The sequence below is a fragment of the Phalangium opilio genome, unplaced genomic scaffold (assembly GCF_054372755.1).
Source record: "Phalangium opilio isolate 3A_F unplaced genomic scaffold, DU_Popi_V2 ptg001170l_1, whole genome shotgun sequence".
In the NCBI taxonomy this organism is placed as follows: Eukaryota; Metazoa; Arthropoda; class Arachnida; order Opiliones; family Phalangiidae; genus Phalangium; species Phalangium opilio.
Window position 1 is genome coordinate 7,929,422 of NW_028324255.1, and position 24,757 is coordinate 7,954,178.

Consider the following 24,757-nt stretch of genomic DNA (forward strand, 5'->3'; position numbering starts at 1 on the left):
AACTCTGACGAAAGCTCCGCGATTCTAAGATTGATGGTTGGAAGATAAGGGGTATATGAACTCCATTCGGCCGTCTCTGTCGGCCGCAAAATAAATCGGAGAGATAATCATCGCATGATTAGGATAAGGTTCTTACAGAATACGTTTTATTATCATTCGGCCAAATTGCTTTCCAATTAAAAGATTCGAATCGAAATTGCTACAAAGAATAGGGTCCCTTACTTGAAATGTTCTGCAGAATCACATAAAAATTATCCGCTTTGTGGTACACCCCTCTCGAAGAGAAGTAATACATAATACTGGTAAAATCCATAAAAATAATTCTTTTTTTTTCCTTTTCACCCTCCCATAACATAGAAAAACAATATACATAATGATAATCGACAATCTAATATGTTTACAAAGCACTGTTTATTACGCCAGGACAATTTTTGTTTGTAGTTACGCTTTCTTGGTCACGCGTTGTGTTAATGTCTATTTCCTCGGAGGGTTTTGCCCAAGATTGCATCTGCGACGATCCCATCGAACTAAATACTAAAACACCTATGATATTCATTGCAGCGGCGATGTAAAAGATTATGTGCCATTGGGCTATAGTTTGCTGAAATCAATAAAGTCGAAAAGGATAATAAATTTACCGCATTTTCGCTGTAAAACACGATAGTGCGATTGCTGAAACAACTACTTCCACTAAATATAGTGATACACTAAATATAGTAACCGATATCATAACAAAAGTTTTTGTGGCTGTAAAATTGGTCTTAAAGAACTCGAAAATAGGTCTGAAACGTGCAAATCAGGTTAGTATCATTAAGTTTCAGATATCATAATCAGAGTTAACAAATTATCCGAACCACTTAATAACACTCCAATTAGTTTAGTATTACTACTTCACGATACTACCTGGAATTGACAAATTTGGATGTGCTTTTAACATATGTCTTAAATGGTAAGTCTCATTTAAATCGTAAAATATTAAAGACGCCGATACACATGAATAGTACCAAACAATAATAACCTCCCTTTAAGTTAAAAAGAACAAATTAACAAGTATATATAGGTGTGAACCTTAAACTCCAGGACAGATAGGCTAAAAAAGGGCTTGAACTAGAACACTTGAACTTAAAGATCATGAAAATGGGTAGATACAAGGGTGGTTTTTGAACAAATACAGAATATGCTAAAAGTCCCCTGCTGTAGAGCGCGAGCTTTCGCCAAAATCTTGGAAAATGGCAGCCGAGAAAACCAGCTACAATATATTCGACACTCTTCTTCAACAATTATGAAAATTGGAACACATTATAACTGAAACCACATGCACATAATAGTAAAATTTCAAAGCTCTGTAGTAGTTGGTCGCCATATTGGAAAATGGCCGACGTGAATACTAGGTACAGTATCTATCACCATGTTCTTAAATTTATATTAATTATAATGAAAGCTCTGTTAATCTCATAGTATAATAATAGAGCCTTTCATCAGATAGTTCTGCCGCCTTGTTGTAAAATGGCCGCCGGAAATATTAATTTCCTGCATAACAGTATATTCTTCAAAAACTATGAAAATTGGTAAATATTACGATTAGGCCCGTAAACATCATGCTAAATATTGAAAATTTGCTACTTACAGTTTGGGCGCCATCTTGGAAAATGGGTGCGGGAAATGACAAATATATTCCTGATTTATAAATCTTTGCGATAGTTCTTCATTGTGTAGATGATTTTCATGAACGTATTAAACCCCATAAAAATATCTATTTTTAAGTCGTGATTATGGACCCCATCTTTATTAATAGTCGCTGAAAAATTACTCTCCTAAGATTTGAAAGAAATATGTTATTCAAAGATATATTACTCAACATGTTCATTAGGGAATAGCGAGGAGTTAGTCACTTGAATAATCAGATGTACAAAACCACTGAAATCGATTCCCTGATTTCTAGAATTCTTAGAAAAGCATCAGTAATCAAAATAATTCTTGAGAGTAATCAAAGGTAATCAGAAATCTCCGATAATCACCGAATATTACGTGAAACCTTGAGAAAATCAGAAATAATCACATTATTTACTAGTAATCTTTTCTAATCACCTCGATAATCACACATAATCAACCACGGAATTCGAAAATCCAAAATGAAAATCATAATTAGTTGAAATAGAAATAATCACTGAATTCAAAGAAATTCACGAAGAATCCAGTGGTGTTCACGGCATTCACCAAAAAATCACCGGAACTCATTGGATTACAAACAGGAATCACAAGTAATCTGCGGCAATAACGGGAAATCACGGTAAAGATTATGGAAATCACCGAAAATAATCGTAATCACAGAAATCAAGGAATTCGTTCAGTAGTCATCGGAATTTACATAAAAATTCACAAATCAGTAATCTGGTGTACAAAATTTTGGCGAATTACTAGCCTATTAGGGAATAGCGTTTAAAATGGGGTTTATACATTCAAGTATCGTTAAGGATTAGATTTAAGACACAGTTTTAAGATTTGGTTTTTTATCGTCATTCTTTAGATCTTTTGCAGCTTATACCGCGACAGTGTTCGCACATTGCTGAGAAAACTTATCCCGATCGTGTACATTAGCAGTTCATTACACAAGATGTTCTGCGGGTACAGGTAATGAATGTTAAAAGTTCATCTAATACAGGAAGGAGAGTGGTATTAATGGGTCCTCGACTTTCGCGATCGCGAACCCACTTCCATTGTTCGGGGATTGAATCTTTTACTAGCCACTGTTGGTCTTGAAGACGCTAGGGAAAGAATATAGTTTTGTGGCGTCGGTTGTTGAAGGAAGCTTAGCGAGATCAAACGACAACTTGAATATAAGTGTGGCAATGGTTCTATTATACGTGTAATATCAGCATAGTTCAATAGTGACGTGTAATATCAGCATAGTTCAATAGTGACGTGTAATATCAGCATAGTTCAATAGTGACGTGTAATATCAGCATAGTTCAATAGTGACGTGTAATATCAGCATAGTTCAATAGTGACGTGTAATATCAGCATAGTTCAATAGTGACGTGTAATATCAGCATAGTTCAATAGTGACGTGTAATATCAGCATAGTTCAATAGTGACGTGTAATATCAGCTTAGTTCAACAGCGACGAGTAATATCAACATAGTTCAATAGTGAAGTGTTATATCAGCATAGTTCAATAGTGACGTGTAATATCAGCATAGTTCAATAGTGACGTTTGAATTGTCACCCTAAAAAGTGTCAAGAAAACTCTTCGGTAGCAGCTATGGCTTCGCTAGAAACAGTATAATCATTAAAAACGGTCAGCTGATTTCTAAGATGTCGATTATCTTTCAATAGTTTAAACCCTGTCTTATCATAACCACACCCAGTTACAGCATGTAGCTGAAAGAACTGTTTTCTTAACCTTTTTTCCTCAAATGTCTCGATTTGAGATTCTCTGCTTGGTGTAGTTTTGGTTTCAGGTTTAATGATGAAGACGTTTCAAACTTTCAATTCGGATGTGATAGTCTAGCAAAATAACTATGATATTCCGCGACTACAATGGCTAGGAAACTATTTAAACATGGGAATAGGTTCGAGATCCATAGTCCAAGACCCATTCACACCACCCCCTCTCCTGCACCAGACCAACTTTTAATATTATTTACATTTAAATGCGGATCCTCTTGTGTAAAGAAATGTGAATGTAGACGATCCGAATTAGTTTGCTCACCAGTTCTTGGACATTGTCGCGGTACAAGCTGCAATTTTTAAAAGATTTTCAGGCTGAGGATGAATATGAACGAAATGTTAGAGATTTGTCTTAAATCTTATCTTTAAAAACACTAGAGTGATTAAACCCCCACATTTAATTATATTCCCTAATCAACATTTTGAGAATTAAAACTTTCAGTATCTTTCCTTTCTTTCAGATTTTACGAGAGTAATTTTTAGTGACCATTTCTAAAGATGGGGTCGGTAATTTAATAGTCGGAAATAGTTATTTTTATGTCGTTTAATGTGTTCATGAAAATTATCTACTCAATAATGAACTATCGGAAATATTTAATTATCAGTAATATATTTGTCATTTCCTGTAGCAATTTTCCAAGATGGCACCCAAAACAGTGTGGAATACACTGTAGATGGCATTCCCCACGCCCATTTTCCAATATGGTGGCGAAAGCTCGTACTCTACAGAAGGAGGCTTTTAGTAGGGTTGTTTTTGGCTCAACAAAAAATACCCATGTACCAATATTCATCATTATGTTCAAATGTTCTAGGTCATACCCTAAAAGTCGTGGGCTATAGTCTTGGTCCATGAAGTAACGCCGCCGATATGGCGGTCGCTCATTTTCGGCGGCGAAACTTAGCGCCATTTTCGGAGGTGCAATGCTGCCAGACACTTCTCCCTAGTATTTTTTGGACTGATTGTCGTCGGCTGCTATTCATTCCGTATTTAGACCCATAACATTGTTATATTTGCAGAGTAAGGACTTAACGTCGGGGAAATAATCACACTTGGTTATTAATAACAAAAGAGCATTTAATAGTACGTGTGAACACCTCTAACTTCTTAGGCGAACCAACGAGGGCCACACGGAGTGGATTATACAAAAAATAAAGATACACAAAATATACCACTAGATGGCGCTATTGTCTCTGATTTTATTCAGTCCCCGCCAAATTCGAATCTAGCACTGACACCCCTCCTGGATCAGCGATCCCCATCATCTTCAGGTGTTGATGCAATTTTGGGCCTGGTATTATCTTTGTGAATTGATCTGCAACATTTAAGTCGGTTTTCACGTAAAATAGCTTCATCTTCTTATCTTCAATGAGGTCTCGAACGTGGAAAAGTTTCAAGTGTATGTGCTTGGAACGATCGGAAGTGGTTGGGTTTTCAGCTAATTTCATAGCCCCCTGATTATCAGTATTCACCCTCATTGGTGAACTAAGCAAGTGGTCTTGACCTATTTCTCCGAGTAGGTTTTGCAACCAACAGCTCTCTTTGGCAGCTTCACTTAATGCCACAAATTCCGATTCCACTGTGCTAAGCGAAACACATCTTTGTTTCCGGCTCGTCCAGCTGACTATAGTTCCTCCTAGCTTAACTGCGAAACCGCTGAATGATTTTCTGTCGGTTACGTCAGCCCCCCCAGTCTGCATCTGTAAAAATCTCAGCCTTTTGGTCTGTTTTCTTGAATCGTAAAGCTAGGTTTCGGGTTCCATTTAAATATCTGAGAATGTGTTTCACTCCTGTCCAATGTTACTGAGACGGTCTCTGATTGAACTGGCTCATGAACGTGGATGCAAACGCTAAGTCTGGTCTGTTATGAGTTGCCAGGTATAGAAGACTTCCTATTATCTAGGAGGATATATGGGTGAAGGAGTCTTCGACTGCCCGTTCTTAGAGCTCAGGTTTCGGCCTCTCCCATGGGAGATTCGTTCACGCGCACCTAGTGACCTTGGTTACGCGCATCACGTGACCACGCAAATCCCAATTCAAAAAAGAGCGGGTTTTTCATGCTAGCTTAGGCCTTAGAAGCAACGCCGCCTATATGTAGGCGGCGTTGTAAAAAGTAAGAGATTTGGGGAAAGAATTATATTTTTTAATGTTATCGGGTGTTAACTCTACTCTCCCACAGGCTTTAATCCATCTTAAACACCAAGTTTTTGGTTTAGGGATAGAGTAAAAAAGCGTACCCTCTACAGCAGTTTTATCAAAGAACAAATAACTTACAATTAAAAAAAAATGAAATAATGATAAATGTTCCGTTAAGGCACTAAAAAATGCAGCCTTTACAAAAAATGAAATCAAAAGAAAAGACGACGCCCGATGACGATGTGCGCGGAACTAGTTGCGCGGCTATGAATCTCCCTGAACGAGAGAGAACGGGGGGAAACCACGGCCGATAATCTGAAAGCGCGTTTCAAGGGGAAATCGGGCAGTCGAAGACTCCTTCACCCCTATATCCTCCTAGCTATTATATGTCGATACACTGATGCCTTTTCCTCATCTAATTCGTTCCCGTCTTCACAATGCGTATATTTTACTCCTAGGGCAAGTGGAGTCGCTGCATTCTTTGAATCTAACATTCCCATTTTATTTAAGATTTCTTTCGCGTATTGTGATTGGTCCAAAGCGTAGGCACCTTCTTCGGTTCGGGTTACTCTCATAGATAGTATATGGCTCACTTCTCCCAGATCTTTTACCTCCAAATGTTTGGATAACTCTGCTTTTATTCTTTTGATTTCTTCATTAGTTCCATAAAGTACTTCATCGTCAACGTATGTTGTAATTATTATTTCTCGTCCAGGTAAATAATATACACAAGGGTCTGCTCTGCAACGTTTGAATCCTTGTCCTTGAAGTACTCCATCTAGGTGTCTGTTCCATTGCCTGCCGGATTGATGAAGACCGTATATACTTTTTCTTAGCTTTAAAACTTGATTTTTGTTTTGAAGATCATCAGACGAGGGTTTTAACGTTTTGCATATTTCTTCGAGGTTTTCTGGAATCTCCATATAAACATCCTCTTCTAGCTCGGCATTCGAATATGCAGCTGTAATGTCTAGGTGGTGTATTTTCCAACTTCTTTCGGCCGCGATTCCAAACAAAGCTCTCATACTTTTCATCATGACTACAGGAGCATATGTTTGGTCGTAGTCCTGTCCGTGTCTTTGAGTGTTACCGAGCGCGACAAGCCTAGCTAGATACTTTGCTAATTTTCCATATTCGTCGTATTTGGTTTTGTAGATCCATTTCCCTCTAATAGTCTTCCTGTACTTCGGTCTTTCTACAAATTCGAATGTATCATTTTTCAAGAGATTTTTGGTTTCCTCTACCATAGCTTCTTTCCATTTCATTGAAGCTGTTCCATTTAGGGCCTCTCTCGTAGTCATTGGATCAGGTTGCTTTGCCTGAGCCTCGTTCATCTTTACTTGATTACATTTCGGTTCGTTGTCGTCCGTGACATAATCCTTCATCCATGCTGGTCCTTTTAATGGTCTTCCAGCCCTTGATTTCTTTTGTTCTTGAATTTCTTGGGGATTTGGTTGTAATGGTTCTGCTTGTCTTGCGTCTTGTCTTTCTTCATTTTCTTCATCCTGTTGCGTTTCTTCTTCAGCTTGTCTTTCTTTATGTTCTTCATCCTGTTGGGGTTCTTCATTTTCATCCTCCGTACTACCTTCATTTTCATCCTCCGTACTACTCCCCTCCTCGTCCAAAACGCCATTGTCTTGTACGTCTGACTTATCAAACCCATCCTCTACTTCCAAAGCACACCAAAGAGTGTCATTAAGTGATACTGATTTGTTCTGTGATATTGGTCGGACATTTTTCATGGGAAATACAGCTTCGTCAAACTTGACAGAACGACTGATAAAAACGTCATCGTTTACGGGGTTCCACAAGCGATATGCCTTGGCTGCAACATCGTAACCAATGAATATGCATGGGAGTCCCTTTGGTGAAAACTTTGTATCTCGTTGCTTATTTAGGGCCCAAGCACGACATCCCCAAACTCTCATGTGCGTAATATCAATAGGCCTTTTCTTCCAAAGCGCTAACGGACACACATCTTTGTTAGCCACTGTCGGGCAACGGTTTCGGACATAAGCTGCTGTATGAACGGCATCAGCCCAGAATGAGGTTGGCATTCCCGATTCAAGGAGCATGCAACGAGCTGTGTCCAGTATGGTTTGGTTTGCCCTTTCAGCCACTCCATTCTGCTGTGGTGTTCCCGGTACGGTAAGTTGGCGATCGATTCCTAATTTCGATAACTCTTCTTTGAAAGAATTGCTTACGTATTCTCCCCCATTATCACTTCGATGGGTAGCAATTTTCTTTTCGTGATAATTTTCCACTCGCCTGCGATATTCATGAAATTTCGCTTGAACTTCGTTTTTACGTTTCATCATATGAATTTCAGTATATCGGGAATAATCATCGATGAATGTAACCAAATAATTACTTCCGCCTTTCGACGTAGGTTTTAAGGGACCAACCACATCCGAATGAATTAACTTTAAAGGTTCAGTCTCTCTTGTTAAACTTTTCTTTGGGAATGGCAAATTCTTCAGTTTTCCCTCCATGCAAACTTCACAGCTGTTTTGCAGTTGTTTAGTGTTAATTTCAATTTCGATGGTTTGCTGTTTTTCTAACTTCTTTACAGCTGCAACATTCAAGTGTCCTAGACGTCGGTGCCATAAGTCTATAGTTTGTACGTTCTTCGCGCAAGTTAATTCCCGACTTGATTCAGTAGTTACGCTTTTCGAAATCATAGATTTGGGTAGGCCTTCGTAAACGAAATATAGGCTTCCCACCTTCTGTGCTGTGGCAATTATCTCCTTTCCTTTGCCTATGGTAGCGTTTTCATCGTCTAAAGCAACTTGTAAGCCTTTTTCTGTAATTCGTGAAGCAGACAGCAAATTATCCCCAAGATCTGGTACATATAGCGTGTTTCTCAGGGTTAGCATCCATCCACCAGACTCTTTTGATAAATTTATGCGTACATTTCCTCGTCCTGTACATTTTAAAGTGCCACCACCGGCAACTTCTACTTCAGTTTCTTCTTCGTTGAAGGTGACAAATTTATCTCTGTGAGAAGTCAAGTGGTCGGTAGCTCCACTGTCTATGACCCTTACAAAAATGTTCTTAAGAATTCCAAAGGCCATTCTTTGGAACCCTATGGAGCCCTTGGGATCATTTTCTAAAGGAACAACTCCCAAAGACTTTCTTTGGAATTTCCTAAAGAAGTCTTGAGACAAATGTCCAAAGAATGTCTTGAGATTATTTTCCAAAGAAATTCTTTAGGAATTCTAGAGATAAATTTCCAAAGAAGGTATAAGGTCTATTTTCCAAAGAAACTCTTTAGGAATTCTAGAGATTAATTTCCAAAGAAGGTATAACGAATATTTTCCAAAGAAATTCTTTAGGAATTCTAGAGGTAAATATCCAAAGAATGTATAAGGTTTATTTTCCAAAGAAACTCTTTAGGAATTCTAGAGACTAATTTCCAAAGAAGGTTTAACGAATATTTTCCAAAGAAATTCTTTAGGAATTCTAGAGGTAAATTTCCAAAGAATGTATAAGGTTTATTTTCCAAAGAAACTCTTTAGGAATTCTAGAGATTAATTTCCAAAGAAGGTTTAACGAATATTTTCCAAAGAAATTCTTTAGGAATTCTAGAGGTAAATTTCCAAAGAATGTATAAGGTTTATTTTCCAAAGAAACTCTTTAGGAATTCTAGAGATTAATTTCCAAAGAAGGTTTAACGAATATTTTCCAAAGAAATTCTTTAGGAATTCTAGAGGTAAATTTCCAAAGAATGTATAAGGTTTATTTTCCAAAGAAACTCTTTACGAATTCTAGAGATTAATTTCCAAAGAAGGTCTAGGGTTTGTTTTCCAAAGAAATTCTTTAGAAACTCTTGAGATAAATTTCCAAAGAACATCTAGGGAATATTTGCCAACGAAATTCTTCAGGAATTCTTGAGATCAATTTCCATAGAACGTATGTGGAATATTTTTCAACGAAATTCTTAAGAAATTCTTGAGATAAATTTCCAAAGAAAGTCTAGAGTTAATTTTCCAAAGAAATTCGATAGGAATTATTGAGATAAATTTACAAAGAACGTCTATGGAATATTTTCCAACGAAATTCTTAAGGAAATCTTGAGATAAATTTCCAAAGAAGGTCTGGGGTTAATTTTCCAATGAAATTCGTTAAGAATTCTAGAGATGAATTTCAAACGACCAGATATATTTGCAATTATGCTTTACATATAATTATCTCAAAATATTTTTACCCAAATTGTTTAGCTAAAGTTTTCCTGCATAGACATTGACTTGATAGCTAAATAATTAAAAGCGTTTCACAAAAGCTTGTCCCGTAGCTAAGGCTCAGCAAGTGCTGAAATGGTTTATCATATTTACCTATTTTCGTTTTTTTTTTCCTTTAATAATTCGTGTGGTGTTTATGCAAAGGATAAATTAAATTAAAAGTAAAATACGCGTAATTAAAATCGTTATGTTTAGATTTACAGGGAGTATAAGCTGGCAGCAAAGAGGGTAGAAAGAAGGGGAGTTGAAGCTAGCGGCTTTGGCAAAGCATTTTGGGTGTTCTCGCTTTTCTTCTTTATTTATTTGTTATATTTCCCTCCTAATATCCGGTTCACTGTATTTCAACCAATAAGAGGGCAGAGAAAGATGCGCGCGCACACCGGAAGCTTAGATGTAAACTTTCGAAGCGAGAACACTCCAGCCAAGCCTTCTACTCCCCCTCTTTCTACCCTCTTTGCTGGCGGTCGAAACTTTCGCTTTTGAAAAGTAAAATTAACCTAAAATTAATTCTTTTCTGACATATTTATCTTTTTTTCGAGCATAATTAGAGTCCGAAATAAATATTTTTTAAAAAATATTGTAGATAAAATTAGGTTAAACGCGTTTCTGGTACTCAAAAAACTCTCAGTGAAAATACGTTATTAAATATAACAACAACATCAGTGTCTACTGCTAGGCCATTGAAGCCTCCAAAACCCACTTAGTACCCTATACATTTGCACAAGGTTAAAACTCTCTGCCGTTTTCGGAGGTTTTTAAGTCGATCGAATGTCTGACTGTATAAGCAGTTTCGCACTGCATGCGAGAACTGCCCGTGCTATAAGGGGTGTTGTTCAGCATATAAGAACTGCACTCCCTGCATTGGGATATACCCATAGTCTTCCCTATATTACCCAAGACATTTCCAAAGTTATTCCCAAGAAAATTATTTTCTGAAGAAAATTCTTAACATATTTCCGAAGAAAATTCCAAAGATATATCCCAAGAAAATTCCAAAGATATTTTCCAAGAAAATTCCAAAGATATATCCCAAGAAAATTCCAAAGATATTTCCCAAGAAAATTCCAAAGGTATTTCCCAAGAAAATTCCAAAGATATTTCCCAAGAAAATTCCAAAGATATTTCCCAAGAAAATTCCAAAGATATTTCCCAAGAAAATTCCAAAGTTATTTCCCAAGAAAATTCCAAAGTTATTTCCCAAGAAAATTCCAAAGTTATTTCCCAAGAAAATTCCAAAGTTATTTCCCATGAAAATTCCAAAGTTATTTCCCAAGAAAATTCCAAAGTTATTTCCAAAGCATTTTCCAAAGAAAAAGAGGCCAATATTCCCCAATTTCCCAAAGAACTCCTTAAAGATTTCTAAAGAAATTTCCCAAGGAATTTTCTAAAGAGTTCTAAAGAAGATTTTTGTAAGGGGATCCAGGCACCACTATTGCTAGTGTATCCTAATCGTGCGGCATTTAACGCCATATGTCCTGTCATGTTGCTAACGTCATTGATTGCGATTGCTTTTGCCGCCGAATGTTTCAGGTTTGTAGCTGTGGAGCTCTTCTCCTTTTCTTTCTTCTCTTTATCTTCTTCATAAGGGCAGTCTCTTGCTATGTGGCCGAATTCGAGGCATATATAGCATCTTCGGTTCGAAAGATCTCTATTTTCTGCTTTCTGCGGCATCCTTGATTTAGCTGACCCTCCTTTAAATCCTCCTCTATTACCCCCTCGAAAGTTGCGACTTCTTTCAGAAACTTTGGAAGTATTTCTTATTGTGAGAGCTTTCGTGTCTGACATGTCACTTTCCATCTCGCTTTTCTTAGCATATTCTATGCGTTTCTCTTCTTCGTTTAGTTTAGATTTTATGTTTGACATTGTTAAATCGTCATTGTCGATCCGTAGACTACGTGCTACAAATTCGTATTCTTTGGGTAAGCCTAGAATAGCAAACCCTGCCAAAACAGTCTCTTCAAAGACAAATTCTTCGCTCCTCACTTTGTGATAAAGACCTACACGTCTGGTTAAATATCCTCCGATGGTTTCAGCATCTTTCTTCGTGCATGACACGAATTCCTTCACTAAGAGTAAACCATGCCAAGTATCAAATTTCGTATGTATTTCTTCTAGTGTTGTCCATATATCTTTGGCACGAACGCAATCTGCGATATCATCGAGTCCTTCATCGTTCAGAATCATATAGAATATAGATTTAGCCTTATGATCTAACGCTGTCTGAGCGGCCGTTAAATCTTCTCCAAAAACCAGGAGATACAGCATTCCAACATCCTTTTGCTTCTAATAGGCCTTGTGCCCTCATCGACCAGTGTCGGTAATTATTAGAATTTAACTTTTCTACCTTGTAATCGTCTCCCATTGCTCTGGTGTATCTTCAGTTCCTTTATTCTCTTTGTTGATTCTGCTTCTCCAACAAAAGGAAACGTCCTTCAGTTAAGCCTTTGTCTCTTCTAGTAACTTTTCTTCTTTGAGTTACATTAATATTTGCGCTATTTCTTCACTTAAAGCGCAGTGAGGTCAGTGCTGGCGCCCATAACCTGTTATATTTGCAGAGTAAGGACTTAACGTCGGGAAATAATCACACTTGGTTAATAATAACAAAAGAGCATTTAATAGTACGTGTGAACACCTCTAACTTCTTAGGCGAACCAACGAGGGCCACACGGAGTGGATTATACAAAAAATAAAGATACACAAAATATACCACTAGATGGCGCTATTGTCTCTGATTTTATTCAGTCCCCGCCAAATTCGAATCTAGCACTGACAAACATCCCTTTAGGTCAATTTTTGTTTATGGAATCTTTCATTGGCTTAATTTCAAAACTATTTAATCAAATTGGAAACCTCAATTTCTATACGTGGATGAAAGTATAGTAAAAAATAAAGAAGAATGCTAGGACACTATCCTTTTATAATTGTGCCCTGTAATTCTCTCAATTATGAAGCAGACGATAATCAGTTAACAAAAAAAGGCCAACCCGCTCACGGACGTGATTGATTTAGCTATGCGAAAAAATGCCTATCTCTATAAATGGTGGCCGATCACGTGATTTTATTTCTCCCACCGAAATCGCCACGAGATTCTTGAGAACTCTGCAGCGCTCAAATGGACCAATGCAATTATATATATAGGTGTGACACGCGCAAAGCGTCATTCACTTGGACTGCTAATGAGGGACTACAGTTCATAAGGAGTCAATTGGGAATGCCATCGAAGTCAGAGGCACTTTTGACATCCAAACTTGGAAGAGAAAATATATTCCGTGCATTTCGCATTTCACAATAGTTTTTTGGGTGAACCAAGTCTTAAAATAATTCCAAAAATTTCAATACTAGTTAAAAATTAAATGATTTGAATGAAAATTGTCTTATTTTGAAGAGAAAAATACCCCTTCCTTATTAAATTGGATTTATTTTCGCCTTTAAAGTGCAAGGGATAAGAAAACTGAACGATTTTTTGAGAAAAATTCAAAGAAATGGTAAATTCCACAGCACTGTTTAAGGTTAGGCTTGTGGGAGGACTAAATGAGGATCGGTATTGTATTTAGTACATATTCCTTTAAAGGAAAAGATCCCCGTTCTACACATTATACATTAAAGAAGGGCCTTTTTCTAAATATAAATGGAAAAATATTAAAAATATTGATTATTTCTTTTTACAAAATAATTAGCATTTAATTAGCATCAAACAGAGGACTACTGCCTCGCCATGTCTACAAGCGTATGCTAACCGTCCAGAACCCCTTATTCCAACGGGTTCGGTTGAACAAACTCCGTGCGGGTTCTGGCTTGCAGACGCTTCTAATACCAAATAAATGGTTATAACTTTTAAGTAAGAGATCATTTATTTTTTGAATATTTCCCCGTCTATATTCAGAAATAAAGGCAGCTCTTTAAGAAGCGTATAATGGTAATCTAACTGTGCTTGGTTCCTCTTGTTCTTTAGAACTAATAAGTTCACTCTTTGAAGAACTGCGTTTAAGGCCGCTTGCTAAGGTGAAACATAATCTTACGTTGTTCTCGGTTAGTAGTCCAACTACTAATGGCGCTATTATCCCCTGCAAACAAAATACGCTGTTGTAAATTCCAGTCAATGTTCCTGTAATATTTAAACCTCTGTTTAAGAAAAAAAACATCCTTTGAAAAAAAAAGCTGAAATACTTTCTCTTAACATATAGTAGTACTGATATCGGTACCGTTAGTAACACTATATTTTATTTTATTGTCAATAGTAATATGTAAAGAGATTCTGGAAAATATTTTTCCATGCTCAAGGTCTTCAGAATTTCTTCTGGCGTTTATATTTGTCCCTTTATTCGGGAGATCATTTACGTTGTTTGCTACCGCTGTTTCGTATATTAAAGGGTTTCTAAAGAGGTCGGCGGACCATTTAATTTTCAATTTAAAAATGTTGTTATTGACGTCACAACCCCCCCTCCCGGTGGTAAGCAAAACGAAAGTCTTTCCTTTCCATCGGCAAAATACTGCGAAGGCATTTTCCTTCTATTGCGTTAATATTACCGGAGTTTTTAACTATACGTCCACAAAGTGCAAGCTATCTTCACTATTCGCGATATGCCTGTTTCTTTAGCGGGCTCGGTAGGCTTAGATTACGGGGAGATTGTCATCGGAGCACAATATCCGATTGCATACCATTAGGTCGAATCCCATTGGATCGAAAGTCTTGTTTGATTGAATCCCATTGGACCGCATACCGCAATTTGGGCGGTTTTCCAATCATGAGCTTTCCTTTCATTTCTATTTTTTTTAAATTGTTGTTTTTTAAGTTTACATTTATTCGTACGTAATAATAATTTTTCTTGTTGGAAATTGTCAAATCTAACAAAACCTAACCAAACCAAACCTAACGTAACGAAACCTTACCTAACCCAACAAAACCTAACCTAACCTTCGGACAATAAATCGTTTAAAATTTGGCCACAAGTCTACAATTGTACAAATCTGAATGCGGTCCATCAGGATTCTATCCAATGGGAGTATTCCGTGTCAACTCTCCAAATTTCACTGATTTTAATTTATATTTCACCTGAGAAATTAGGAGCCATGTCCAATAAAGCTAAACCAGGTCCAACTATGGTGAGACCATCGAAGCCCTTCGATAAAATAAGCAAAGTTGACGTTAAAATTAAGTTACATCCAGATGGAATGATGCACAGAATGCAGATGGCGGGTAAAATAGAACCTGTAACAAAAGCACAGTGTGACGCAACTTGAATGATTTTTAAATGCAGCAACACGATCTTGTTCGTCTACATCATGAATTTTTCTATCTATATATATAAGCTAACGGGAATCATTGTGCCTCATATCTTCCGTGTTAAATTATAGGCGGGTTTTGACGGCTGTGCTTAGGGGTTCTCCGTCACGCATCATAATTCTGACGTCTTTCAAACTGCTATTTCATTATTTGGTCGTTCGCCTATATTCCTATCGCATTGGTAATAAAGTCAAGAGCCTATATGACTGTGACGTAGCAACGCGATGTCACTAGCGGGCGCGATGCTCAACGCGCAAGGAGAGATAAATTATTCATGACTCAAAACCTATCATTCATAATGATTACTCTAGGCCCTCCCTGTTATTTGCTTTAAAATTCCTGGTAGAAGACATGCCTGACAGCTTTACAGCAAAATTCATCAACGCTAGCATAAGCTGCATTTCCAAAAATAGATCAAACTGGTTTTGCCGGAGGCTAGTATTTAGCAGTAGGTAGTCACTATAATGATTCTGCTAAACCGCAACCAGCTTCGACAATGACAGCTATAAATGGAAGCAAAATCTGTATAATGAAATAACGTCCGTACGTTTTAATTGATTTGACTGGCATAAATTAGTAAAATATATGAAAATTATGGCTAGAAAATGGAAGTCAATCATCCTAGCAGGATAACCTTTAACCATTTTAATATAAATTATTACGCTCGAATCACTGCTGGTCGCGTACAATAGAGCATTGGTGTATTTAAACTAACATTGATGACGACCATCAGTTATGTTTCGGGGAAAAGATTGATCGGAAAAGGCAATTAATAGGTAACGCCAGAAATAGATAATATTTCTCTTCGAGAGAACTGTACCGCTAAGCGGGGTAATAGTAACATTATTCTACCCAACATCAGAATATTTGAAGCAAATTTATTTAATCGAATCACATACGCGATAAATAGTTCCCTCGTCATTACTCTTTTAACACTTAGCAATTTGCCAAGGCGCGCTTGTTGATTTTTGTCCTATGTCAAAACGGGGTTTGTTGGTTGATTTCTGAGGATTTAGTATCAAACCTTTATAGAATTCACCTTGCGGTGTGATGCACATCTGAAGTTTGATGAGCAAGAGAGCAAACGAAAAGGGTGAGTTTGGGAAGAGTCATGTTACAAAACTAAAGTCATATGAAAAACATATATAACTCCCTTTAAGCGTGAAACGTAGAACATTTTCATAATACAGCATTTCCTTCCAAATTTGGCTCGCTTACGCTTTTACGCCCCAAGGCAGAAGTTTTGGTACTACGAGTTTAATGGGGGTGAAACCGCCGTCTACGGAGTCAGCAAAAAGCAGGAGACATATTTGCCGCGCACTCAAGAAACTCCTTACCTCGGTTGTCTAAATCAAAAATTCAGAGGTAGCTAATTTATCATGATAATTTTCACATGCACATAATCGCTTATAATTATCATAATAGTATCTTGAAGACCTTTGACGGTTAAAATTTTCAAAACAATAGGCGGCAATATAATATTTTACAAATTTTTATGGAAGAAAATGCTGTTTACATGGCTTAAATGGAGAGTTTCAAACACATAGGGAGCTATATACTATTTTCTTAAGATAAAGTAAAAAGAGGATACAGAGTGTCATCCTTCTGTTTTTCCCTTCTGGTAACGCTTCGTAATATAGTTTGATATTCATGGTTAACATGAACGACTTGAATAATGGACCGTACCAATAGCGTAAAATAGTTTCCTAGTTTTGTTGGTGGACAAAATTTTCTTAGTAACTAGAACATCGGATATCAGTCCTGCAATGACAGTCGCGAAGCCTTCTAAGACGAAAGGAACTGTTGAGAGAATCCCGTTCTACAAAAGAAGAACCTTTGATTAACTAAAACGGATGCCGTTGAGCACGATTTCATAAAACTCACAACGACTATCCCAAAACCAAGGATGTTCCCTACGAAAGTAGGGATGTCTGTTAATAAGAGCATGGTGGAGAATCCATTGAAGAAAGCCGAAATGAGGATAGCCCAATAAGGACCAGATTTAAATATTTTACACCATGGAACTTTCGCGTTCTGCAAAGCAAACCCCAAATTCACATAATTACAAACCTTAATTATTTTTATTATATTTTAGGTCCTTTACAAGATTGTTTCTTGCTGTTAGCAAATAAATAAAATACAAAAATTAACAACCTCCATTCCTAACTGTCTTTTTCCGTGGACGTTATGGTATTTGAAAGTCAGATGAGCACGTTATTTAGGCTAGTCAATATTATATCTTTTCAGTGAGGCAATCCTTTCCTAAAAATAGCGCTCGCCTGAAGGCAAGGTGGGCGTATTCGGTGTTGGGATTTTACGGTTTACCGTTCTAGCTACCTCTCTCGTCTAGCTCTTTCCATTGACATCATACGTGGACCCCAAAGAATACGCGAGCTGTCTTATAAGAGAAATAAAGTTTCTATGTCCGGAAAAAGGAGAAGGACGTTAAAAGCCATTGTATACGTGTTAAGAATACATGAAGGTCTTTTTGTGTTCAAAATTGCTATAATTAAGAATTTTCACCGTTATTTAGGATAATTATTATGTACCCATAATAGACCTGCATTTAAAATGAAAAGACGAAGTAATTTGTAACAAATTTTATTTGAAATAGTAATTTTTTTTCATTTTCTTTTTATCATGGTCAACTTTGGTTTGTTTTGAAGGGTGGTGGCAATAATTCATTTTTATAATAGTTCGTAGATTTGTAAAACCTTGCATTAAATTAAAAGTTCATGACATAAATAATATTTACCTTTCAGAAGGAATTAGTCTGAAAGTCACTAAAGGTGAAGCGCAACGCGCCGTTACCGCCTAAAATTTCAGTTTCTATCGGATAATCGGCCTCGCCCGAAACCGTTGAAAGGTAAGTAGGGGTGAAGAAGAAAAGGGTATACAATTTTCAAAGAAGAGAGACGTTTTCTCTCTGGACGCAGCTACCGCGGATACTTGTTTCTCGCCCACATAAGACGTCATAGTAAGGATGAAAATTACTAGAGCCCCTACTACAAAAAGGAGAACCTCCCGCTTACCACCCCTGAAGGATGCTCCGACCTAGAAATGCGAAGAGATGAGAAAACTGAAAACTGATATTTCTTCGCGCTCGCGGAAATACATATTTTTATAGTTTGAGCATGATCGGAAATCGACTATTGAACATATCATATCAGACTGACCCTGTCATCTGTCGGCTCCTGTTTGCAAAACAAGATAAAGTAGCTTGATGTAAAATGTACTTTCTGTCAAAATTCACATTGTTAAAGAGCCCTAGTTCTCTTAGCAGGGAGCACAAATCCAAAGGACAGTCAAAGATAGAAGGGGGAAGGTACTTTATAACGGCCTGGCACCATGGCTCTCACGCGCACCTACCTCGGCGCACAGCCGGAGTAAAACGTCACGTGATCCTTTGAGAGGGAAATTCAAAAAATGTAAACCCGAAAATACGGTTAGAGAGAGGCAAACATTAAACACAAGAGATCAGCATTCAGCGTGGTTACTGTAGCTTTGTCTACGGTTAATTTGCAATTTTTAACAATTTATAAGCCTAAAATAATAATGGTTTCCTATAAGAAATGTTGTTACAAAAACTGTAACAGTAATACGAAAAACTGTATCCCCGATATTAAATTCATCCCATTCCGGCTTTCCCCAAACATAAAACCAGATTTGACCTATGTAAAAGATGGATTATTTCGTGCGGTAGAACTGATTTGACCACGGAAAAGATAAAAAGAAAACAGTGCGCCCCATGAACAACAGAGCAGTGTTCAAATGCCTCGAATTATTGCGACAGCCACGGTAACAATAATACTTTATTATAACCATATCTGTTATAGACCAAGAGCCAGTGGCCTGGATCTTACCTCATAAAGTACAAAAGGTCTGACCATTGGAATGAGTTCAGTTTTCATGCTCACAAATAGATTTGGCCGTCTTACGCGTCACAGCTGGGGCATTTGAGGTGGGCGGGGTCATGTTTGACCCTAATGAGGTATGATTTTTTACCTCATGAGGTACATGAATAAAGAAGTTGGCAAATGATAGAACTGGAAATGGCGATTCCAAATATATGAAATCTGACGTCATCAAAGGGGGCCATCAATAAATCAGACGGGGGTTAAAATGGTCGAATGAGGTATGAATTCTTACCTCATGAGGTACATGTATGAATCCGGTGTTGTTTGATAGATCTGGTCGTGCTAAATAACAGAATATAAAATCTGACTGGAAAATACGCGGCTTAGGTTTAATCGAACCCCTTTCTGCCGGGTCTCCGTCGTGATTTCCGTCGAGTGCGAGTCTAGCTTAAATGTAGCAGGTGATATTGTAAAACCAGCCCCCACTGATGTCAAGTACATTAAACTTAACTTGTTTGAGCGAGTTGCCTCTGTTTCTATCGAGGTAATGTAGTGAAATATTTTTGACTGTGATAAATGAGATGAACTTAAATTGGCATCATTTAATAATAGAGGTATTTCAATTCGGGGGTAAGGATTTTTTGAGGCGGGGTTTCGCCAGTCCCCGCCTAGGTGCCTTATTGTGCGCGAAATTTAGCTTAGAGTTTTACAGTGCCCGCACGGAGGGTGAAAACCGGCTCCGTTTATTGGCAGGCCCAACTGTGACGTTTTAACTGATATAGCTCTATGTAGGCACATTTTATTTCAAACTCATTCAATGAAACCTTCTAACGTTATTATTTAATGCAAATAAAGATACAAAAATGTTACAATTTAAACTTCATCTGGTTCATCATCCGAATCAGTCTGATAATCAATATATACGGTTTCAACGCCATAGTCACCCTCCCTCCGTGTGGGCCACTGTAAAACTCTATGCTAAATTTCGCGCACAATAAGGCACCTGGGCGAGGACTGGCGAAACCCCGCCTCAAAAACTCTCCTTACCCCCGAATTGAAATAGCTCTATTATTAAATGATGCCAATTTAAGTTCATCTCATTTATCACAGTCAAAAATATTTCACCACATTACCTCGATAGAAACAGAGGCAACCCGCTCAAGCAAGTTAAGTTTTATGTATATGGCATCAGTGGGGGCTGGTTTTACAATATCACCTGCTACATTTAAGCTAGACACGCACTCGACGGAAATCACGACGGAGACCCGGCAGAAAGGGGTTCGACCGAAAAACCTTTACGCCGAGCCCGACGGAATTTCTGCTCGGCCGGGCGCAAGTGTTTTTCGGTCGTGTTCGGCATTACGCCGGTGTCTCAGCCAATTGAATTATCCCACTGACTACGTCATAAATTTCAAGAGTGCACGCATACGCTAGATAGATTGATAGCCGCCATGTAATTTTTTTGGTCGGAAACCTGCCACGAAGAAAGAAAAATGTATCTAATGGAAGTATATAGAGGTAAAATGTTAATAAGGAAGTCTTTATTGAGGAGGTTAGAAAATATACTTTCTTGTACGATCTAAGCAACAATGGGACAGAGATACCAATTCAGAGGGCGAAATAAATGTTATGGAAACCACTCTAATCTGTCACGTGACCCAAAAGTATCTACCGCCAAACTCAAAATTCAGTCGTAGTGTGAACAGTCTACAGCCGGACGACGGCGTAAGGTAAAATTTCTACCGTATGCTGCGTGATTTGCGCCGGTTCTTTTTCAGTCGAGTGGGAATCTAGCTTTATGAGGCACGAAGTTGTCATGGTCTGACGCAAGAATCTGGTCGTCAGATTAAACCTAAGCCGTGTATTTTCCAGTCAGATTTTATATTCTGTTATTTAGCACGACCAGATCTATCAAACAACGCCGGATTCATACATGTACCTCATGAGGTAAGAATTCATACCTCATTCGACCATTTTAACCCCCGTCTGATTTATTGATGGCCCCCTTTGATGACGTCAAATTTCATATATTTAGAATCGCCACTTCCAGTTCTATCATTTGCTACCTTCTTTATTCATGTGCCTCATGAGGTAAGAAATCATACCTCATTAGGGTCAAACATGACCCCGCCCCCCTCAAATGCTCCAGCTGTGACGCGTAAGACGGCCAAATCTATTAATGAGCATTAAAACTGAACTCATTCCAATGGTCAGACCTTTTTTACTTTATGAGGTAAGATCCAGGCCACTGGCTCTTGGTCTATTATTTTTCTTTGAATATTGAGAGGTTAAAAATAAAACACAGGAAAGGGTCAGTAGATTAAAATTAAGAAACAAATTTGATAATTACCGTCGCCGAGGCACTGTAAGCACGCACGCGGCACGCACGATTCGCTCTTAGGTACAAATAAAGCGCCAAAGGTTCAGTTTACGCAAGGCAATTTCTCTGGCGGATGGATTTAATAAAAAAACAAGATGACCCAAGGGCTGAACCATAATAGTAGCCACATCTATTTAATTACCACATAAATATAAACACCCCAAATATACAAATTCAGAAGTATCCGACATCACAAAAAAAGTGCGTTTCTCCCCCCCCCTATACCCGAGGCACGGAAAATACCCATACGATAGGCACTATTTAGGGCACGCAAGAACATGATTGGGTTTCGTTCCTGTAAATAGGCAAGGGAGATGGAAATCAATTTGCGAAACGGATTTCACCCCCTATATTTCTAGTCACTCCTCCAAGGCTCAGTCAAAGACTATTTGTTTTTATTTAATAATGCAGATACAAAGTCTGCATAGAAACTGGGTCAGAGTTATACTCCCCATAATTTTCCAAGTGTTCTTACCGCTGTTGGTTTCTCTTTACCCTGACCGTTGATAATGTACATCAGTTCTTTTTCAGAGATCCATCGACTGTTAACCGGAAACTCGGAGACGAAAATGAACCAGATGACGAGCCAAAGGAAGCCGACTAGTCCAGGTATGTAGAAAGCGGATGGCCAACCACCGAAAATATCCGAAGAGCACAAGACCCCAGTTACGAGCGTCCCAAGAGTGACACCGAAGGACATTCCTGCCGAAATGATAGAAAACTGGGTCGATCTTTCGGACTTTGCAAACCACCGGGAGCAGAGAGTGGATAAACCGGGAAAGAGCAGACCCTATACCACAAAAGAAATTGAAACAAAGTTAATAATGCAAGTTCTCAATAAGTCAGATTTCATTTTATCAAAAAAATATAATTAAAAAGACATAAGCATGCTCATTTGAGACTGGCAACTCGCACAGCCTCTAGTCGAGCTTCTTGTCATTAGGGAAATAGCCTCTGTTGGCGGCCCCGGCCGTGGTGTTTGCTTCTCTTGCATCATTAAAGGAGTGGTCTAAAATGAGAATAATCTAAACTTTGTTTAGAAAATGGTGTCTACACTATGCTCGTAGATTTCTTTTGTAGCTTGCGGTTCTAGGGTTCGAGCATTATGAGATGCACTCAATGTAGCCTCACCAGTTCTCTACTGTCTCGGTTAATCAGATTCTGGGCTTCATCAACGCCACTGAACTCTCCGTAGTCCAACTAGCTTATACAATATACCTTTGGTATCGGTGCTTGGCGTGGCAACGCGTCACCCTCTTCAACAATATTAATGATTGTAGCTCATATACAGATGGGTCACTTTACAATGCATCTAGCAGTGCCACTGACAAAGCCCAATACTAACTATTACAGGTTACTTCAGAAAGCGAATTAAAGCTCCTTTAACTTGCAACTCTACTTAGAAGCGTTTGTTCACAGGTTTTTCACCCGGCGCCACAGTTTGAAATCCTACTTGGGACTCTCTTGCTGCGTGGCAAAAACAAAAACCACTACGCCATCCTATCCTTTGGTTAAAAAGTCTTCCCTGTAGGTAGTCTGATTTATGGCCACATTGTGTTCTTATTCTCCGGCCACCTAAACAGGAAACCTAAATGGACTCTTTGATGCTTACCTCGGAAACACCCTCCAAGACGCGAACGCAGATCAAGACCTTGGGGCTGAGTCGAGCGGCAGCTGGAGTTAAAAAGGTCAATATGCAAGTTAAGGCCACGGCGACGGATATAGTTGTTTTAGATCCGACTATTTCGGCCAAGCGACCGCCAAACAGGTTGGCCACTACGTAACCGTAATAAAATGAACCCAAGATGACTCCTTGCGTGTATTCGTCCCAATCAAATTCCCCTTCCTGCATTAAAAAATTTGTAACCTTTATTTCTACACTTGCCCCTCACTTCAATAGAAAAATATTCTATATTCTCCCCAGATGTTGCCGTATTTTTAAAAAGGGCTTGATGGAATAGTAGTATAAAATTCTGAACCGAAGAATATGCTAAACCATTTAGACTGATATTGTTTAGGGAGGTCGCCTTTCGGAGAACAGTCACTGTCTGACCTGTTAAAAACGAGCGTGCTTTTGGCATTTAAAAATGATAGGCGACTGTTCAATTTTGAGCAAGCCTCTATCGACGCATTCTGATTTAACTAGAGACATTGAATTTTCAACAAAAAGCGTTTTACACTTTCAAAACTAAAAATAAGCATTTATTTTTGAACAAAGTATCATCATATCGATCGAAACTTAACTTGATCATTTTTATTGAACCGCTTATATTACCATTCAAAAATGAATATTTATCCCATTCCATTTTGAATAACCGCTTAAGACGTAAACTAAGAATCAGGTTTCATGTAGTTTTGATTTTGGGTAATTCTAACCGGAGTTCGAGTAAAACGTTACACAACGATTATTAATTTTTGATTTGAAATTTCGATTCTCGAATAGAATATAAAGAAACAGAACGCTTTGTTGAGCACAAATCAAATTTTTTGAGAAATATTGGTTGCGGTTTAAACAATCTTTAAAAAACACAGTTATGAACTTACAGCCATGCATGCCTGCAGCGTACTCTAAAGAGCCTTGAACTAATAACAAAAGCGTCAGTCAAACTGTCTATTTCATTTTCCATTTTCGATATATTTTCGATTTTCACCCTGTGCCACAGCCAGGGAGCGAACGGGATCCTCTAGCTGCGGGGCGAAAGCGCTAACCGCTACGCCTCCCCACTACTGGGACAATTTTGTAGATATTTTTATTGTGGGATAATAGATGTGTTTGGGTTTTAAAATTATGCAATGATTGCAAGCTTAGAGCATTATGCAAGAAGCGCTATGAATTAGCTCTGAGTTATTTTGTCTTGAAACTTGAAGCGATAAAAATAAAGTAATTTCCATTAGCCCTACCGAACAACGCTAGATGTGAATGCGTAAACGGATGGTGGAGATTGTACACAGAAAAAATAGTACTGGAATAAAGGCAGGCCCAATAGATATTACCGCCAAAAGAAATCTCATTCTGTTTGTGTTTATGACGTACTAAATGCTAATTAATCAGAGAAGTTGGAAACGAAAGACGTTACAAAAATCTCGTAATATTTGTGGAAAAAAATTGATTTAAAAACTATTTTATATGCATAAGAGCATTTATCTTTTTTGCTTTAAAACAATTTAAGAATGAAAAATGGGGTAGAAGAGATTCTCAGCCTGCCAGCCAGCCAGGGTAGAACCTATACTTTTGCAGAACCTCTAATACGCACGAAAGTAAAAACTTGGATAAACGAAGCACGTGAGGAAATATTTTTTCACGCTTAGAGAATAGCCAGCTCCCTAACGGCAGTTAATTCGATATATAATGTGTCCAGCTTTGGTTTTCAGCACGCGAAAACCTTGGTTTCTATGTTTGAGTGACTTTGC

The 24,757-nt window shown here is 38.0% G+C and overlaps 1 protein-coding gene and 2 long non-coding RNA genes across 4 annotated transcripts in view; 1 reads left to right on the forward strand and 2 right to left on the reverse strand.

Annotated features, from left to right (window-relative positions):
* Positions 1-17,986, reverse strand: part of LOC149584664 (uncharacterized) — a 407,519-nt gene extending 389,533 nt beyond the window's left edge. The window contains exon 1 of the long non-coding RNA XR_016380343.1: positions 17,865-17,986. This is a non-coding gene — a long non-coding RNA (uncharacterized LOC149584664). The remainder of the gene's footprint in view (positions 1-17,864) is intronic.
* LOC149584675 (dietary and metabolic glutamate transporter-like) lies at positions 430-17,170 on the reverse strand. Of its 2 annotated transcripts, none has more exons than XM_089863657.1 (4): positions 16,994-17,159; positions 16,796-16,928; positions 14,879-15,034; positions 430-601 (listed from the first exon to the last, which is right to left on the reverse strand). In XM_089863657.1, exons 1-4 carry the CDS (start codon positions 17,054-17,056, stop codon positions 528-530), a joined length of 426 nt encoding a protein of 141 aa, XP_089719783.1. In that variant the 5' UTR covers positions 17,057-17,159; the 3' UTR covers positions 430-527. The 2 variants fall into 2 exon arrangements, with proteins under 2 accessions (XP_089719783.1, XP_089719781.1); XM_089863655.1 differs by lacking the exon at positions 430-601 and adding an exon at positions 13,615-13,930 and having other exon boundaries at positions 16,994-17,170.
* A 258-nt stretch (positions 17,987-18,244) lies between the features above and the next one.
* LOC149584676 (uncharacterized) lies at positions 18,245-18,591 on the forward strand. The gene is made up of 2 exons (XR_016380342.1): positions 18,245-18,324; positions 18,390-18,591. It is a non-coding gene; the product is annotated as an uncharacterized LOC149584676 (long non-coding RNA).
* The last annotated feature ends 6,166 nt before the right edge of the window (positions 18,592-24,757 follow it).

Excerpts from the sequence above, each read along its gene's own strand:
- LOC149584675 (XM_089863655.1), bottom strand. The coding sequence starts at position 17,056 with ATGCTCTTATTAACAGACATCCCTACTTTCGTAGGGAACATCCTTGGT. Across the intron at positions 16,929-16,993 it reads TTGGTTTTGGGATAGTCGTT|AACGGGATTCTCTCAACAGT; the intron begins GTGAGTTTTATG and ends CTTCTTTTGTAG. Across the intron at positions 13,931-14,878 it reads CATGGCTCCTAATTTCTCAG|GAACATTGACTGGAATTTAC; the intron begins GTGAAATATAAA and ends TAAATATTACAG.